This window comes from Pogoniulus pusillus, chromosome 15 (assembly GCF_015220805.1).
Source record: "Pogoniulus pusillus isolate bPogPus1 chromosome 15, bPogPus1.pri, whole genome shotgun sequence".
Taxonomy (NCBI): Eukaryota; Metazoa; Chordata; class Aves; order Piciformes; family Lybiidae; genus Pogoniulus; species Pogoniulus pusillus.
Window position 1 is genome coordinate 20363655 of NC_087278.1, and position 13309 is coordinate 20376963.

A 13309-nucleotide genomic window follows, 5' to 3' on the forward strand; every position below is an offset into this window, starting at 1 on the left:
CTGTGCTCCAGGCCCCTCCCCAGCTTTGTCCCCCTTCCTCGGTTACTAACTTCACTGGGGCCAGACCTCCCAGAGCTGTCTGCAGACCTGGTGTTACCCTGCCAGCATCCCAGCCTGGAGGGCATGCAGCTTCCCAAGGGAGGGTCTTGTGCCCTACTTCATGCCTGGAGGCATTTCTGCTGTCTTTGTCTTCACATATCTTTAACTCTTGATGATACTGGTGAGGCAGAATGTGATGAATGTGACCTAAGGAGAAATACTGAGGGATGGACAGTAGGACTGGAGAACTTCATGAAGTTCCTAGTGGTTGTGACTCAGCAGGCAGAGCCTGTGGCCTGCACTGCTTGCCCAACAGCCTAAATAAAGTCCTTTTTGCTCCTCACAGTGTGGAGTCGAAGGATGCACTGTGTTGGATGTGCTTTTGTCTCCATGGGGATCCCTGTGTAGTGCTCAGTGTGACAGTCACCATAGCAGACCAGACAGCAGACTCTTCACAGCCTGTGTCCTCCCTCCCAGCTCCTGAGGACAAGGAGTGGAAACAGCAATGGTCCAAAGAGGTGCTGTGGAGAGGGGAGGCATGAGGGCATCCTTCCGTCCTCAGGAGAGTCAAGCCAGGGACTCTCAGATCTCTTTAAAGTAGTTAATCAGTAGGATGACCTAAATCTGTGCTTACAGGAACATTTCTTTCTTTTTTTCCCTTCCTCCTTTGTCCTGCAGGTCCCAAGGGAAGAAGGAGGAGGCTGTAACCTTGCTGCGGGACTCCATTAAGTATGGCCCAGAGTTCGCAGATGCTTACTCAAGCCTGGCCTCGCTGCTGGCCGAACAGGTAAGGGGCATGGCAGGAGCTCTCATCCTTCCACACACAGTTTATGCCCTGCTGCTGCTGCAGCCAGGCAGCAAGGCCCCAGGGAGGCATTTCCACCTCCAGCATCCCAATGGAGCACCTTGCATGTGCATCCCAATGGAGCACCCTCGCCTTGCACGTGTGCGATGGCAGGTGCAGGTCCACGGCTGTCTGCAGAGAGCTCTCAAGCTGCTTCAGAGATGACTTTTTCAGGGTTGGAGACAACTCATTGGCAGTGAGTAATTACCCTGAGCTAAGTCATTGCTGGAGCTGTGAGTAAGTGCCCTCTCTGCAGCTCCCTGCATCCACTGCAGTGGCATAATCCATCACACCTTGAAGGCTGTGGCAGTGGAACAAGCAGGCACTGCCCCCTCAGGCACACACACCTGCCTACATAGCCTTGAGGCTGCAGAATGAATCACCTCACAGCCAGGCAGTGGCAGAACCCAGGCACCCTCTGCAGCCTAAATCCTGCCCCATCAGAATATGGCCCCTCATTACCCTGGCAGATGATGGTGTACCGGAGGTGGGAAGGCTCCTTGGCTTTATGCTGCTTCTAATGAGCAGCTGTTCCATACTTTATTTAGCCTCATTGCTCACAGTGTGCCCCCAGGCCTTATTTACTGCACATGGCCCAGACTCTGCTCTGGAGGCAGCATTACTCATTTCCTCACAGGCTTGTTCCCCATGCTCATTACTCAGGCCTCTCCTTCTCTCTCTGGTTACATCTACAAGGTCCCTGCGAGGTGATACATTGTCCCAAAAGAGGAAAAGGGAAATTGAGGAACAAAATGCTTGAATTCAGAAGAAGCCATGAAGTGTAGATGCCCATATCAAGACCACCAAGCCCTGCTTTTCTCCACACCAGATGAGGGATGCTGCTGGCATCAACTGCAGTCACAATCAGTGGCCTCAGCCTGGAGTTACAGGGGTGGATGACAAAGTCACAGCTCCAGCACAGCTCCATAAACCTTTTGAAAGCTGATCTTTATTTGCTCCCCTAAGTTTCAGCTCTAACTGTTCCATAGCATGGGGGCTAAAGCTTTCTTGAAAGGTTGCCAAATGCAAATACAAGGCAAAAGAGAATCACCTTCCACTGTCCTCCATGCATCTGGTTAGTGAAAGCTCTCTGTAAGGGAAGTGGATACACTTGGCAAAGCTAAAAGGACAGGTCTTTTTCTGCTTTAGTCTCTTTAATGACATAGGCACTCTGCAAAACTCACCTCTAGTGTATCACAGAATCACAGCAGGCGCTGGAAGAGGCCTCCAAAGCTCATCCAGTCCAACCCCCCTGCCAGAGCAGGGTCACCTAGAGCAGATCACACAGGGACACATCCAGGCAGGTTTGGAATATCTCCAGGGAGGGAGACTCCACAACCCCTCTGGACAGCCTGTTCCAGGGCTCGATGTCACCCTCACAGGGGCAAAAATCCTCCTCCTGTTTCCATGAAACTTCCTATGCTTCAGCTTCCACCCAGTGCCCCTTGTCCTGACATCAGGCACCAGAAAGATCTGCTGTTTTATTTTCCCTCTTAAGTGACTTGCAAGTATATTAATACTACCAGTATCAGCTGCATGGCTCTAGGAATCCAGAGCAGGGATTGGAAGCTGCCATTTGTTGAATAGGAGCTGTGTTTGGAATAAGCCTCTCAGTGAAGAGTCCCCTGCAAGTATAGGGAGTGAGTTCTCTGCAGTAATACCTGCTTTGTAATGTTGTCTGAGATTCTTGATTAAAGCCAGTGGTGGTAAGGTCAGCAGAGCTGTGCAACACTTACAGGTACTGAGGCCTTCTGCCCGTAGAAGACATCATTAGTAAGCCCAGTGATAATTCATCTGCTCTTATGCTTAGACTGTTCACCCTCTTGTGACTTGAATCATAGAATCAGCCAGGTTGGAAGAGACCTCCAAGCTCATCCAGTCCAACCTAGCACCCAGCCCTGGCCAATTAACCAGACCATGGCACTAAGTGCCCCAGCCAGGCTTGGCTTCAACACCTCCAGGAACGGTGACTCCACCACCTCCCTGGGCAGCCCATTCCAATGCCAATCACTCTCTCTGACAACAACTTCCTCAGAACATCCAGCCTAGACCTACCCTGACACCACTTGAGACTGTGTCCCCTTCTGCTGCTGCTGCTTGCCTGGCAGAAGAGCCCAACCCCACCTGGCTACAGCCTCCCTTCAGGTAGCTGCAGCCAGCAATGAGGTCTGCCCTGAGCCTCCTCTTCTGCAGGCTGCACACCCCCAGCTCCCTCAGCCTCTCCTCACAGGGCTGTGCTCCAGGCCCCTCACCAGGCTTGGTGCCCTTCTCTGGACAGCTTCCAGCACCTCAACATCTATCTGGAGAAGAGAAGGCTCAGGGCAGAGCTCATTGCTGTCTACAACTACCTGAAGGGAGGCTGTAGCCAGGTGGGGTTGGGCTCTTCTGCCAGGCACCCAGTGACAGGACAAGAGGACATAGCCTCAAGTTGTTCCAGGGCAGGTTTAGGCTGAACATTAGGAAGAAATTCTTCATGGAATGAATGATTGTCATTGGAATGGACTGCTCAGGGAGGTGGTGGAGTCACCATCCCTAGAGCTGTTTAAAAGGAGGCTGGGTGAGGCACTGAGTGCCATGGGTTAGCTAACTAGAAGGTGCTCGGTGATAGGCTGGACTTGATGATCCTAGAGGTCTTTTCCAGCCTGGTTAATTCTGTGATCCTGTTGTGCCCCTCCATGGAAGAGACAGATCTGAAAAAGGCCTTTTTCATGCTGCAGGCTTGCCTGACCCCCCCTCTGCACTACACTTGTTGGTGCAGAGGCCTCCTTCCATAAATACACCCAAGAGCAAAGCTCTGAAGTTAGGGAGTGAGTAAAGCTGTGCTGGCTGTTGCTGGTGAGCCTGCAGGCAGTGGTGGTGCACTGGCTGAGCAGAGGGAAATGGAGTCCTTGCTAAGTTGCCATTCCATTTGGATGAGACACCTTAAGCTTGTTTCAGGACCAGGCTGCCCACAGCTCAGGCTAAACAGAGCCAGCATTTTCTAGGGATGCTCCTGCCAACAAACCTTGGCATGTGGGCAGAATGCAAGGAGGACTCAGTGGCATGCTGCCCTGCTTCTTCTTTGGCCCCCATCCTCCTCCAACTTCCCTCACTGCCTGCATAAGCTCCCCATCCCCCAGCCATCACACACACCAAGCTTTCCTTCCTTGTGCTTCTTCCCACTGCTTAGGGAACAAATAGCAGAGCTGCAGAGGGGAAATGTTGGCTGGTGAGATGCTCATTACAGCAATCACTGCGAGTACATGAGCTCCCAGGTGGCAGCTCTCTCTCAACAGAACCAGCTCCACCCCAGTCACTGCCTGTTTCCCAGCTGGGTCTGTGCCCAGCTGTGGCTTGTTGATGTTGCACAGGAGCTGCCTGCTCCAGGTGTTATCTTGTTTCACAGGTAGCTTTGGTTGCAGATGTATAGGGGAAAGCTGTCGGACTTCCTCTGGATACCAGACAGCAGCTGTATGGCATCCATGCCATGGGGCATAATTTTGGTCTCCTTGGGAGCAGGGTGGGCTGGCTCCCTGAGCTCCCCATGCAGCCAGGGTGCAGTCACACAGCACAGGTGTGCAGCAAGGGGTGCAGACGCCCCTTCTGCCATGGCTAAGGAATCTCTATCCCTTTTAAGGAACAGCTGAAGGAAGCAGAGGAGGTCTACAAGGCTGGCATAGAGAACTGTCCAGAGAGCTCCGATCTGCACAACAACTATGGGGTTTTCTTGGTTGATACAGGTGAGTGAGAAGACACAGGGGACTTTCCCTCCCTGCCTTATTTGCCTGGCTTTGTTTTATTCAGCACAATGCACCTCAAAGGGTGTCAAAAGCTGCCAGAGCAGTAGATGTGCCTCCGCTGCAGCTTGGCAGCAAAGCCGCCTGAGCTGCTGAGCTGGCAGAGCACAGAGCTGTGCGATCAATGTGGGCACTGTGTGCTGGTGGCACTCAGCCCAGAGGCTTACTTCAGTGTTTCTCCTCATCTTTGCACAGGCAGTTGTCCTCTTCCATTTGAGCTGGGCAGCATCCTGACAATACTGCCAGTTCTCCAGGGAAGTATGGGCCACATCAAACCAAATGCCAGGCACAGAAGTGGATGGTGATGGTCTTTGGAGGGCTGGCAGCTCTGCTCTGTGACAAAGCAGCTCTTTGACTACAGAGGTCGAGTGCCAGTGCTGTAAAAACAAATGTGGCTTTTAAACTACAGTCACCTTGGGAAGCAAATCCTAAGATACTGTGATGTGAATTGGTTTTTCAGGAGCTCTTTAAGGGCATCCAGCAGCTTTCTTTTCTGGGCTCCTAGTTTCCATATAACTTCCCTGGACTCGAGGCACTTCTTGGCATCCACATAACAACTACAACAAGAATGCCTCTGTAACTGCTGCCTCTTACTGACAGCTTTATAACCAAGGCGAAGCTGGACAAATGAGAAGTGGAAATGAAAGTTCTGTCTCACTCCAGTCCCTCCAGAACACGACCGAGACTCAGTGATTAAAATATAGCCTTAAAGTGTGTAGGTGTTACCCATCCTGTCCCGTTCACACTGTGCCCAGCTCTGCTGGTGCTTTGGAAGTGAGGATGATGATGATGCATTTGTCTGCAGCTGACTGTCCAGCCTCTGAGCTGATGCTCAGATGTCACTCTTGCATGGAATCATAGAATCAACCAGAGTGGAAGAGACCTCCAAGCTCATTCAGTTCAACCTAGTACCCAGCCCTGTCCACTCAACCAGACCATGGCCTCATGCAGGCTTTGCTTCAACACTTCCAGGCACGGCGACTCCAGCACCTCCCTGGGCAGCCCATTCCAATGCCAATCACTCTCTCTGACAACAACTTCCTCCTAACATCCAGCCTAGACCTCCCCTGGCACAACTTCACACTGGGTCCCCTTGTTCTGTTGCTGCTTGCCTGGCAGAAGAGCCCAACCCCACCTGGCTACAGCCTCCCTTCAGGTAGTTGTAGACAGCAATGAGGTCTGCCCTGAGCCTCCTCTGCTGCAGGCTGCACACCCCCAGCTCCCTCAGCCTCTCCTCACAGGGCTGTGCTCCAGGCCCCTCACCAGCTTTGTCGCCCTCCTGTGGACACCTTCCAGTACTTCAGCTTCTTTCTTGAATTGAGGATCCCAGAACTGCACACTCAAGGTGGCTGCTCTCAGCCACTCTGTCCTCAGCCTGTAGCCTGGCTGGGGCACTCAGTGCCATGGTCTCGTTGTTTGGGCAGGGCTGGGTGCTAGGTTGGACTTGATGAGCTTGGAGATCTCTTCCAACCTGCTTGATTCTATGAGTCCTGTATTCAGGAGGTAGTCAGCAGGTCTTGCCCGAGGGAAACACTGCAAGGTCCTTCTTGAGGAGAACTACTATGGAAACAGGTGGTCAGAAATAGAGCTTCATGCTTCGGGGGCTGTGGTCTGGCTTCTTGCTTTTGCCTGCCGTTGGGTTTTGCGGTGCTGATGTACGCCAGGCGCTGCAGGCGCTGGTGCTGGCACTGGCACAGTGGAGCAGTGCCACCTCATGGCTTCTCTGTGGCACAGATACAGTGCCTGAGCACTCCAAACTAGGCACTAGGGCACCTCTGCTCTGGGGTTTGTTGGCCCAAGGTAGGAATTGGTTGGTCTCTAGCTTCTCTTCCCCATGCTGTCGAACAATGCAGTGAGCAGGGCCAGCACAGCAGAGGCGAAGGAGCAGTCTCTGCTTGCACAGAGCTGAAACAGTTTGCAGATATTTTGGGGTTGTGGGCTGAGGGGCTTGTTCTTTGTGTCTTCATTGCCCATCTGTCCAGTGTGCCAAGGTGGAAGGATGGATATCCTGCCAGGAGATGGGACATGTGCCCCAGCCCCTTTTCTAATGTCGGCTTTGTCCTGAAGCACAAGGGCTGCATCCCCCTGTCAGCTCAATAAGAGAGTGCTTTCAGTCATAGAATCAGTCAGGGTTGGAAGGGACCACAAGGATCAGCCAGTTCCAACCCCACTGCCATGGGCAAGGACACCCTACCCTAGAGCAGGCTGCCCACAGCCTCAGCCAGCCTGGCCTTAAACACCTCCAGGGATGGGACCTCAACCATCTCCCTGGGCAACCCATTCCAGCCTCTCACCACTCTCATGCTCAACAACTTCCTCCTCATGTCCGGCCTGAACCTCCCCACCTCCAGCTTTGCTCCATTTCCCCCAGTCCTGTCACTCCCTGATATCCTGAAAAGTCCCTCCACAGCTTTTTTGTAGCCCACTTTAGATCTTGGAAGGCCACAAGAAGGTCACCTGGGAGCCTCCTCTTCTGCAGACTCAACAGCCCCAACTCTTTCAGTCTGTGCTCACAGCAGAGCTGCTGCAGCCTCTGAGCATCCTCCTGGTCCTGCTCTGGACATGCTTCAGCATCTCCACAGCCCTAATAGGTGCTCCAGAGCTGGATGCAGTACTCTAGGTGGGGTCTCAGCAGAGCAGAGGGGGAGAATCACCTCCCTCACCCTGCTGGCCACACTTCTCTTGATGCAGCCCAGGCTCTGCTTGGCTTTCTGGGATGCAAGTGCACACTGCTGGCTCCTGTTGAGCTTCTGGTGTAGCAGCACCCCCAAGTCCCTCTCCTCAGGGCTGCTCTCCAGCCACTCACTGCCCAGCCTGCATTTGTGTTTGGCATTGCCCCAACCCAGATGCAGGACCTTGCACTTGGTCTTGTTGAACCTCCTGAGGTTGACTTGTGCCCACCTCTGCAGCCTGTCCAGGTCCCTCTGAATGGATCCCTGCCCTCCAGCCTGGCTGCTGCAGCACACAGCTTGGTGTGGGCATCAAACTTGCTGAGAGTGCACTCAGTGTCACTGTCCATGGCAATGACAAAGATGTTGAACAAGACTGGTGCCAGGACTGATCCCTGAGGGACTCCACTTGTCCCTGGCCTCCACTTGGCCATGGAGCCACTGACAGCCACCCTTTGGATGCAGCCATCAAGCCAGTTCTTTATTCATCTCATGGCCCACCCATCAAAGCCATGTGTCTGCAGCTTGGAGACCAGGATGTGGTGTGGGACAGTGTCAGAGACCTTGCTCAGGTCCAGGTAAATGCCATCAGTTGCTCACCCCTCATCTATGAATGTTGTGACCTGTTCATAGAAGGCCACCAGGTTTGTCAGGCAGGATTTGCCCTTGGTGAAGTCAGCATTCTCCTCCTGGTGACCCTACCCCTGACTTGCAAACACCTACCCCTAGGAAAGTCTCCTCTTGTGAACCCTCTCCAGATACTGGAGCAGAAAGCTCCATTTGGACAGCCATTTTTAATCCTTTGTCAGTTCCTCTATCAAAGTGGCTCCCACACACAGAGGAGTAGTCAAAAGAAATGCAGAGCATTGCTGTGGGCTGAGTTCATGGCAGGGCTCTTCTGAGGCACCAGTTCAACAGTTGCTCTCCTCTCCAGGGGCTCCTGAGCAAGCCATGTCTCACTACAAGCAGGCCATCCGCCTGAGCCCCGCTCACCACGTGGCCATGGTGAACTTGGGCAGGCTTCACCGCTCCCTGGGGCAGAACAAGGAGGCTGAAGCATGGTATAAGAGGTAAGAATTTAGCATGGAAGATAGAAATTTCCATCCTCCCCCCTGTACTCAGATAAGGAGCCTCCTATACATCAATCTGTCAGTGCATGTTTGGGGTTTTCTCTCTTTATTCTTCAACCATTCAAAACCAGATTTGCCTTTGGTTGTTTGGGGCAGTGCTTGGAGAGGCAGCACAGACTCAGTCTTGGCTTCCTCTCAGCACTTTCAAACCCCCAGGACGGACACACTGCCAGCAAGTCCTGGCACCCTCTGGAACGCTGGTCCTGGCCAGCAGGTGCCAGTAGGCAACATCTGATAGCAGTATGCAGCAAGGTGGGCTGGGTGGGGTTTTTCCTTCCTTTTTGACATCCAGATTTGTGGTCACATACTCCAAGTTCTTTACCATCAGCCATCCCAGCCCTGCTGCGTGCTCCTGTGCACTTTGGAGACAGTCCTCTGCTTAGGCAGCCAGAGGGATTGCTGCTGTGGGCATGCTCCCTCCTCACTGGGACCTTAAATTAGCACTCTCCAAGGTGGAAGGAGCAGAGTGCAGAACTTCCATCCTAGCACAAGGCACAGCTTGCTCTTTGCTTTCATAGCCACACTGGCTGGAAACATCGATGTTCCTAACTTGCAGGGCACTGAAGGTCTCCCGGAAGGCCGAGATCCTGTCGCCGCTGGGGGCTCTGTATTACAACACTGCGCGCTATGAGGAAGCCCTGCAGGTTTACAGAGAGGCAGCAGCCCTGCAGCCTTCCAACAGGGAGATCCGACTGGCTCTGGTGAGTGTGGGCAGGGCCAGCAGAGAGGAGCAGCAGCCCCTGGGTGCAGCACCGTGGCTGGGGAGGGCTGAGCTCTCCCAGGTGCTAACCCTGGGTAACGTGGCTCCGCAGGCGCAGGTGTTAGCAGTGATGGGGCGGACCAAGGAGGCTGAGAAGCTGACCAGCCATATACTCAGCGAGGATCTGGAGTGTCTGGAGTGCTACCGCCTCCTGTCAGCCATCTACAGCAAGGAGGAGCACTATGCCAAGGTACTGTGCTCATGGGGTACCCTTGTCCTGAGTGCTCATGCTGAACTGTGCATCTGTCTGGAGACCTGTCGCAGGGGACACAGTCTCAAGTTGTGCCAGGGTAGGTATAGGCTGGATATTAGGAAGAAGTTCTTCACAGAGAGAGTGATTTCCCATTGGAATGGGCTGCCCAGGGAGGTGGTGGAGGCACCGTCCCTGAGGGTCTTCAAGAAAAGCCTGGATGAGGCACTTAGTGCCATGGTCTGGTTGATTGGTTAGGGCTGGGTGCTAGGTTGGACTGGATGATCTTGGAGCTCTCTTCCAACTTGGTTGATTCTATGATTCTATGACTCAGCACACAGCCAGGAGACTTTTTTGTTTCACTCTAACACTTATGTTTGTCTGAGTACTGGGACTGAACCTAAGCAGCTCCACTGCCCATTTAGATGCTGTCAAGGTCTGGAGAACAGGGATTAACAATATCTCTGCCCAGAGGAGCAAGATCTGCTCCTATGGATTTCTCTGTTGTGAAATTAAGGTGCAAGCGAGACCAGAGGGCACCACAGAACTATTAGAGGATAAAGCTGAACCAAACAGAGGGAGAGAGAGAAGGGGAGAGAGAGAGGGAACAACAGAGAGAAGAAGGAGGGAAGGAAAAGAGCAGGGATTAGAGTACCATGAGCTGCAGATGGCATAGGGGAGAGAGATGTGTGCGCGGCACAGGGATGTTCTTCTGTGGAGTTTGTCAGGAGTTCTTCAGGTGGAGGTGCATGGGTGGAGGTGCTCCTCTGGAGGTGCACGAGTGGAAGTGCTTTTCTGGAGGTCTGTGGGTGGAGTTTCTCCTCTGGAGGTGCAGGGGTGGAAGTGTTTCTCTGGAGGTGTGTGGGTAGAGGTGCTCCTCTAGAGGTGCTCGGGTGGAAGTGCATCTCTGGAGGTGCGTGGGTGGAGGTGCTACTCTAGAGGTGCACGGGTGAAGGTGCTCCTCTGGAGGTGCAGGGGTGGAGGTGCCCTGGTGGAGGTGTTCTGCTGGAGCTTCTGGTGCTGTGATTTGCATCCCTGAGCATTCGGCCAGGAACCTGGGCTGAGTCCTGGAAGATCACAAAGGCAATCTTTATCGTTTGTTGATGACCAAGGGAGAGATGATTTAGGCTCTCACAGATGCTCACAGGTACCTAAAGAAGTCATTTCCCTGTGTGTGAGCAATGAGGGCAAAGAAGGGGAGAAGGAAGATGACTTTTGCTGTGGGAGGCCCTGGTGCTGAGGCGAACATGAGGAGTGGAGAGGTACAGAGTGCAGTAACACAGTGTTCTCTTGCTTTTTCACAGGCACTTGAAGCTATAGAGAAAGCTCTTCAGCTGAAACCAAAGGATCCCAAAGTCATATCAGAGCTCTTTTTCACTAAAGGAAACCAGCTAAGAGAGCAGAATCTCCTTGACAAGGCTTTTGAGGTAGGATTTCTCAAAGCCCTGTGGATAGTTTTGTAGCTTAGAAGATAGAGTTGACTGATTGCATCCTGTACTCTCTGGTGTATGCACTCCAGCTGTTGACCTTGGGACCTGAGTAGTTCACCAGTGGCACAGTTAAAGTTATGGGGCAGCTAACTTGGCCTGACTTAGTTGCAGCTTTCTTCCTCATTTCTGTGTGGAACTAAAGATGCTTGATCTGAAAGGTTAAGTACAGAGCTGGGCTGAGATTGTGGAGGAGCCTAGGCTTTTTGTCACTGACCAGGCCAATGTTCCCTCCAGCCACAGTCCCTCTTGCTGGTGATGGCCAACTCCAGGTGGCTCAGCAGGAGGTTTGGGGACCTGTGAGAGCCCAATGTGTTGTTGTATCTCACCACATTACCTAATAGCTGAGAGTCTGGCTTGTCTTGTGGAGCAGGAGGCTTCGTGGCTCAGAAATGTTGTTGTTATAAAATAGTAGCAGAGAATATTACTGGGACAGTTCTGCATGTTCTTACATACCTAGAGATGATTTGGATCCTTTCCTTTTGTGACACCATAAAATCTGTGCTGTTCAGTGGTGTTCAGAAGGTCCTTGCTGCTTCTTTACTGATAATCTGGATGAGGGGCTTGAGTCCATCATCAGTAAGTTTGCAGGTGACACCAAGCTAGGAGCAGGTGTGGAGCTGTTGAAGGAGCCCTGCAGAGGGACCTTGACAGGCTGGATAGGTGGGCAGATGCCAGTGGGATAAGATTTAACAAGGTCAAGTGCAGGGTTCTGCACTTTGGCCACAACAACCCCAAGCAGCACTACAGGCTGGGGCCAGAGTGGCTGAGAGCAGCCAGGCAGAGAGGGAGCTGGGGGTGCTGGTAGAGAGGAGCTGAAGCTGAAGCAGCAGTGTGCCCAGGTGGGCAGCAGAGCCAATGGTATCCTGGGCTGACTCAGGAGCAGTGTGGGCAGCAGGACAAGGGAGGTTCTTCTGCCCATGTGCTCAGCACTGCTGAGGCCACACCTTGAGTGCTGTGTCCAGTTCTGGGCTTCTCAATTCAAGCGAGAAGTTGCAGTACTGGAAGGTGTCCACAGGAGGGCGCCAAAGCTGGTGAGGGGCCTGGAGCACAGCCCTGTGAGGAGAGGCTGAGGGAGCTGGGGGTGTGCAGCCTGCAGAAGAGGAGGCTCAGGGCAGAGCTCACTGCTGCCTGCAGCTACCTGAAGGGAGGCTGTAGCCAGGTGGGGTTGGGCTCTTCTGCCAGGCAAGTAGCAGCAGAACAGTGGGACAGAGTCTCAAGTTGTGGCAGGGGAGGTCTAGGCTGGATGTTCTGAGGCAGTTGTTGTCAGAGAGAGTGATTGGCATTGGAATGGGCTGCCCAGGGAGGTGGTGGAGTGGCTGTCCCTGGAGGTGCTGAAGCAAAGCCTGGCTGGGGCACTTAGTGCCATGGTCTGGTTGACTGGACAGGGCTGGGTGCTAGGTTGGACTGGCTGAGCTTGGAGGTCTCTTCCTACCTGGTTGATTCTATGGTGCTGTGATTCTTCTGCCGTGCAGAAGCCGTGGGGAGGACAGCAGTGCCCTCAGGTCCCTGTGAAATCCCCGTGCAAGTGGCTGTACTGTAGTGTGCTGCCACTTCCAAAGCAAAGCCTGGCAGGTGAGGAGCATTACAGCCCACATGTGGCTTCTGGTAGGCAGGCACTTAACCAGGGACACTACCCTGATGTGCAAGGGTCTTCGGTGGTGCAAGGTAGCAGGAAGAGGGTTGCAGGATTGGTGCAGCTTAGGAGGAACCTGTAAGATGCACTCAGCTATGGAGCAGTTGATTATGTTGCCTTTGCTGTAAAGAAACTGAAATTCATCTTGTGTGCTGCATATGAAAATAGCTTGAAATTGTCTTTTTTATGCATTCAGAAGGAAACTTTATTTCTCTTTCCCTTCCAGCACTGTTTTTGCTGAAGTGTCAGACACTTAACCTAGAAACATTTCCTGTCTCTGCAGAGCTATAAGCGAGCTGTGGAACTCAACCCAGAGCAAGCACAGGCTTGGATGAATATGGGAGGCATTGAGCACATCAAGGTAGGACAGTTTGCTTCTCCTTAAGCTCTCAAGTACAGAGCCTACTGCTCAGCACAAAGAGCTAAATTTGGTTCAGGCTGCTAAGAGCAGCATGTTTGTGAGTATTGAGTGTCCTCAACATATTGTATTCAGAAAGGAGGAAAATCTGTTCCCCCACACATCCCTGTCACTGTGAGGGTGACAGAGCCCTGGAACAGGCTGCCCAGGGGAGTTGTGGAGTCTCCCTCTCTGGAGATATTCAAAACCTCTCTGGATATGTTCCTGTGTGATCTGCTCTGGGTGACCCTGCTCTGGCAGGAGGCTTGGACTGGATGAGCTTTGGAGGTCATTTCCAACCCCTGACATTCTCTTTGGTCACAGCAACCCCAAGCAGTGCAACAGGCTGGGGACAGAGTGGCTGAAGAGCAGCCAGGCAGA

General features: G+C 52.9%; 1 protein-coding gene across 2 annotated transcripts in view; it reads left to right on the plus strand.

The window, feature by feature from the left end:
- TMTC1 (transmembrane O-mannosyltransferase targeting cadherins 1) overlaps positions 1 to 13309 on the plus strand; it is a 99079-nt gene that overhangs the window by 82493 nt on the left and 3277 nt on the right. For both annotated transcript variants that reach the window (XM_064155638.1, XM_064155639.1), the window contains exons 13-19: positions 718 to 826; positions 4500 to 4602; positions 8263 to 8398; positions 9015 to 9159; positions 9271 to 9408; positions 10713 to 10835; positions 12815 to 12892. In XM_064155638.1, the coding sequence (XP_064011708.1) occupies positions 718 to 826; positions 4500 to 4602; positions 8263 to 8398; positions 9015 to 9159; positions 9271 to 9408; positions 10713 to 10835; positions 12815 to 12892 (832 nt within the window). The remainder of the gene's footprint in view (positions 1 to 717; positions 827 to 4499; positions 4603 to 8262; positions 8399 to 9014; positions 9160 to 9270; positions 9409 to 10712; positions 10836 to 12814; positions 12893 to 13309) is intronic.